Below are 5,553 nucleotides of genomic sequence, written 5' to 3'. Positions count from 1 at the left end.
GGCGGCTGGAGCGTGGCGAGCTGGGTGCTGGGCCGCTTCGCTTCGGCCTGCTGATAGGCCTCGCTGCAGGCCCTGTCCCTGCTCCCGGGCTGCCGCCGCGTAAAGGTCAAGTGGTTTCTCTTTGTGTCAGGATTTGCGATGCTTGATGTAGGGCCTTACCTGTGCTGGTTGGTGTAGGCAGTTCCCAGGGTCCTTTGTGTAAGGACGTCTGCTCCCTCCTTTGCATCCTTTTCCGCCTAGAAAGCTCCTTTTTTTCGCTGTTATGCTTGTGTGTGCCCTTGTTGAGTTTCTGCTGAATGCTACTTCTGCAAACCCTTTCAGTTTGCCCCTTCGACTGCAAGAGACTTGACAGGTTTTAACTGTAAACATTCAGAGTAAGAACTCCGCCAATACTGTAAAGCCTCTTCACGAAATAGCGGCTAAGTGTTCGGTACTGTTCAGCATGTTATGGAAAAGCCATACAGGAGAAAAGATGGTCACGGGATGCAACAGATCAGAAACAAAGCCTATGACTTTTTTTTTCCTGTAGAGTATTTTTGGATGTGAAGGATGGACTTCTCAGTGATTGCTGTTGGAGATGTATACAATGTGCTTTCAGCTATGCAGAAGAATTTGGAGTGCCCAATATGGTATGCCAGGAGAATTATGTGAACTCTGTATTAGTATAGTTAATGAGTCTTTTGTTTTTCTCTCTCCTTCTTTTCCTTTCTTTTCAAATGCTTTGTCAGTTCTATGGGTTATCAGAAAGCAAAAAGAATTGTATTTTAAGGCTAAATATATTGATGTTTTGTAAGGCTCAAGTGAGAAAGTGCAAGACAGAACTTGTATTTTGCTCTTATGTTCTAGTAAATTTTGCTTTTCTATTACAACCTAAATATGTCAGTCCTCTATCCAGTTAGGAAAAAAATCTAACTGATTGGATTAAAGTATTGTTTGTAAAGCAGCCTGGATCTTTGTCCTTTGTCTCTAAAAGATAAGTGAGGTCTGTAGTTCTTTAATGCAAACAAATGTTGAAATAGCATAGATTCTAGTTAAAGTCGAGATACCTGGAATGTCTGATAAGCTTTTGAAAGACTCTTGCTTCTATTGAACCAAACTGCTGAAGTTTATTTTGTCTATGGTGGCAAATGTTTTTGAATCCTTACATTTTAAATCCATTTGGAAAGATTTTACTTTACTGCCATAGGAAAACCAAAATAGTTTCTGTGTTGGTAATAACATCTATTACAAACGCACAGAGCAGAAAGCATGGAATGTCTGTAGTGCTATGCAAAAAAAACCTGCATCCAAACTTTTCTGAAGAGGCAGCATGCTTTTTGCTGAGGTATCGTCATTGGATGGTTGGCTTGGTTATTAATTGACTTAACAACAATTTTACAAGAGCTAGAGTAGAAACTATTTCCTACATCTGCTGTTCTTTATTGCATGTGAAATAATGAAATATCTCAGAAAGTGATTTTACACAATCTGGTACTACTGATTAATGGGAGGAAGCTGCCTTCAACATGGACTGGAGATTTTCAATGGCTACTTTTTTTGTATTTGTGCACTAAAGACCATGAAAGTGTGTACTGTTTAGCTTAAATAGCAAGACACATTGTGAATGGCAGTTCAAAACCAGGATTTTAATGCACCTAGCAGTTTTGTTGGTAATTATTAACTGGGCAGAAGGCTGTGAATATGGTGAGGTTGGCCCTGTCTTGCTTTATTTCCATATGTGACATTAAGGCATAAAGGTATAATCTTTCTTTTCTATTATGGCAAATTAAAATATTAAAACATCCCAAAATATGAATGAATGAGATTGGGGAATGAGTAATGCATGCAAAAATAATGCTGAAGCTGCTTTAGGCTCTCTGTGTATATTTTACTATAGGCACAAGTTAGACTTCTGCAATAATAGTGTTTTATTTGTTTTGGCCGGTTTTGTCCAAGTTATATTGTTGTGGTGGTTTAATTGGAATCATTATATAAACTTTTTTACATACTACTAGGTTGTAGACGGAACACAATCACAGAGAGGCTTCTTATGTACACAGTCTATGAAACTCATGAAACCTTTCTTATGTAACTAGGATTTGTAACACAGTGTATGCCTAAGTTAGAGCAGTATTTTTTAAAATAGTTTTTTGTTTGTTTGTTTTTAGTATGCGTTCAAGGTAGATTATATTTTAAGGTGAGTTGAACAAGTGAATTGATTAGAGCTTTTCTGAAAGCCCTAGTATCATGTTAAATGTTAATTTTCACACTGTGCTAGTCAGGAATGGGTTTAGAATAGAAAACCAGGGGGAAAAAGGAGTAACTTAAATATTTATTTGTGTTGACACATCTGTGCATTTGGTTTATACCAAGATAGTAAGAGTCCAGTGGGCTCTGAACCGAACAGAACTATACTGTCCTTTACTCTTGTCACAGGAGGTCAGTATTGAAAAAGAAGGCATTAGTGTTCTAATACCAAGTTTCCTTTTGAACTGGCATTTCCAGAAAATGCTGTCTTTTTGCCAGAGGCAGACAAAGATTGTGAAGAGCTAGTAGATATGTATATATCACATAATGACAGTATTTGTTACTGTACCTGCTTCTCAAATGAAAAATTGTCGAATGAGTCCTACTTCTCTTCCCCACCAAGACTTTTTTTTTTTAAAGTTCAGAAAAGTGACTGTATTTCTGAATCTTATTTTGTTGCTCCTATTTTATATGTAACTTCTATGTTGTTGTTTTCCTTCATTTTTCTTTTTGTAGCTTGGATGTGGTAGAAGAGCCAGTTTCAACAAAATGTGATCATATATTCTGCAGGTAGGTTTGAAAACTTGTAATTGCAGTTCTTAGTCAATCTGTTCTTATTCTCCATGTATACTTCTTTTCTTTAGTGCTAATGATGTATACTGTGTTTTGATAACTTAATGTGTAGCTATTTTAGGGGAAAAATCAATTTTGAATAAGAAATAGCTGCAGTTTCACGGATGTGTCAAAGGGGATTGATTAATTCATCGTAACACCAGAACAAGAATACAGGCATTCAACTTGATAATGTAGGATTTCTACTTAGTGGTGCATGCCTAGGCTCAGTTTTAAAGAAAATAAAATCTTCCCTTTTGTTACCATCGTGATTATTCTTTTTTCTTAGGTTCTGCATGTTCAAACTCCTCAGGAGAAAGAAAAAAGGTGTGATACAGTGTCCTCTGTGCAAGACTGAAGTTACCAAGAGGTAATGCATCTTTGCAAGTGGGCTTGAGGATGAGAAGTTTGAAGTCTAAGGAAAAGTTGATAATTGTCTTAAAAATGCCTCAAGACAAAAATGTCTTGAAATAAACAAGAAAAGGTGGCCATTAGGTAAACTGACAGTTTCTAAAGGAGTAACTCTTTAGTGCCTTACCTCAATATAAACTTTTTTCAAGTGACTGCAGGTGAAGACACCGTTCTTAGCAAATGTTTGTGCTATCAAGTATGGACTGTATTATTGCTCAGTCATTACAACTAGTTTCTCTGCGCTAAAACTACGTGAGGAAAAGTACGAAATTTTCACTTTGATAGTTTTAATTCCCATAGTAATGCTTGTTTTGGGAAATTGTGTTGTTATTCCTTGGCAACAATTTCTCATTGTGTCATCTTCCACTTTGCAGTTTTATTCAATTTTTTGTTCAGCCTAAATTCTAGGAGAACTATTAATAGTTAACCATACATTTGTCTTAAAACAACTCATGTGGTGATGTTATTTCAGAAGTCTGAAAGAAAATTCCAGATTTAAGCAACTAATTGAAGGATTGTTGGAAATTATCCATGCATTTGAGCTTGACAGTGGAGTAAAGTGTAAGTGTTGTGAATGTATACCCCCACTTTTTTTTTAATAAAATTTTGACATTTGTAGCATAATTTTTTGCAGGGTATCTCATTTACTGTGCAGTACTCAATATGGGAAGAATTATCAAAAGTTTTCTCTTGGATGTAGAAGCTTAAGTTCCGTTAAGATTCCAAGATTTTCCTACAGTAACCTCTTGAATAGTCTTAAGGGTTTTTACTGTGCATTTGATGACTCCAACCAATCTTATTTTCAGTTCCTGAAATATGGCTGAATGTGTATCAAATAATCTTTAATTTATAACTGTGTGGCAAAGTCCTACTCGTGATTATGCCCAGCTTGCAGCTTTAACTTCTTAGACAGTCTTAAAGCCTGAATTAGCAAGTGCTGTAACAGTGTATGTTAATTTGTCTCATTCAGATATATCCTTTTGGAATCCAAATTTATCCTTTGTAGTACTCAGTGCCCTGTAAAAGGTATTGGCAAGTCAGACACGTGCTTGTTTATATTTTGGGAAACAAGATATTGTTGTTGGGGGTGGGTGGTGGTTTGTGGGTTTTGGTTTGGTTTTTTTTCTTAGTATATTGTGCTGTAAAAACTAGACTTTCTTTTCAAATTCTTTTCAACTTGTTCAGTCATTCTAAAATCACTAGTATTAGATCCTGTTCTTGCTAGATTATCCATGCAAGCAAAATTGGTTGGGAAAATTAGTTGGCAAGATCAAGATTTTACTTAATACTTGAAAAGTACTCATAAAGAACAATCACACTAATAATTCAATCAGATTTCTTTCTTTGATAATTGTATTTTAGCTGCATGTGTGCTAGTTGCATAGGGTCTACGCAAGGCTATTTTATTAATATAGGATACCTGTTGTCATGCTCAGTGTAAGAAAATATTGTTGCTTTTTTTTCCTATTGACATTTTTCAGTTTTAAACAGTCATCACTTTCCTAAAACATCCACAGAAGCCACTGCTGCTGAGTTCCTGCGTAAAGAAAGTTCTGTCATCCAAAGTAAGGGCTTCAGAAACAGGGAAAAAAGTGCTAAAGAAAATGGACAAGAAAACTGCACCTTGGTATTTTTTTTTTCCCCTTAATTTATTTTTGTGGATTGTTTAGTGTTTTATTTGGAATGTGTATACATGCATATACATAAATGAATGGAATAGGAGATTTTGGGTTGCTTTCAGATTACTGTTTGACTTGAATATTATTCCAGACAAGGACATCTAAATATTTTTGTCTTCCTAACCTACTTTAAAAAGTTGTTTGCATAAAATGACCTGAACTTAAAGATAATATTGTCTTAATATGTTCTTCTACTTAAACTAGGGTTGCAAGCTTTTTCATACTGCTTATTTAATGAGGCTTAACTATTAGTAGGTTTTTTACTTTTTCAGTGGTAAGACCATGAATATGTCTTAAGACATTACCCAACTTGGGGTTATTGCTGTGTGTATGAGTTTGTTCATGGTATGTTGTTTCTTGTCTCATCTGCTCAATGCTGAATAGAATGCTAAGTAAGATAAAACTGTTAATGATTTGAGCTGTTAAATGCATGATAATTGTTTCTATTAATATATTCCATTTCTGATATCAGTATGATAAATTACACGGATTGGATTTTTGTATAGAGGCTGCCAATTTAAATACTTAGTTCATCTGTATCAGCTCCCCTGCTGTAGTTTAAATAATTACTACATATTTTTTGAAAATAGCATACTGTTATAACTATTCCTTTCTATTCTTCTTT

At 35.3% G+C, this 5,553-nt stretch overlaps 1 protein-coding gene across 1 annotated transcript in view; it reads left to right on the top strand.

Moving 5' to 3' along the window:
* The first annotated feature begins 549 nt into the window (after positions 1-549).
* The window catches only part of BRCA1 (breast cancer 1, early onset), a 25,189-nt gene continuing 20,185 nt past the window's right edge, over positions 550-5,553 (top strand). The window contains exons 1-5 of the mRNA XM_009586683.1: positions 550-629; positions 2,743-2,796; positions 3,128-3,208; positions 3,722-3,810; positions 4,731-4,876. Coding sequence (XP_009584978.1) covers positions 550-629; positions 2,743-2,796; positions 3,128-3,208; positions 3,722-3,810; positions 4,731-4,876 — 450 coding nt within the window. The remainder of the gene's footprint in view (positions 630-2,742; positions 2,797-3,127; positions 3,209-3,721; positions 3,811-4,730; positions 4,877-5,553) is intronic.

This window comes from Fulmarus glacialis, unplaced genomic scaffold (genome assembly GCF_000690835.1).
Source record: "Fulmarus glacialis isolate BGI_N327 unplaced genomic scaffold, ASM69083v1 scaffold29891, whole genome shotgun sequence".
Classification (NCBI taxonomy): domain Eukaryota; kingdom Metazoa; phylum Chordata; class Aves; order Procellariiformes; family Procellariidae; genus Fulmarus; species Fulmarus glacialis.
This window is presented reverse-complemented; position numbering and strand designations above follow the sequence as displayed.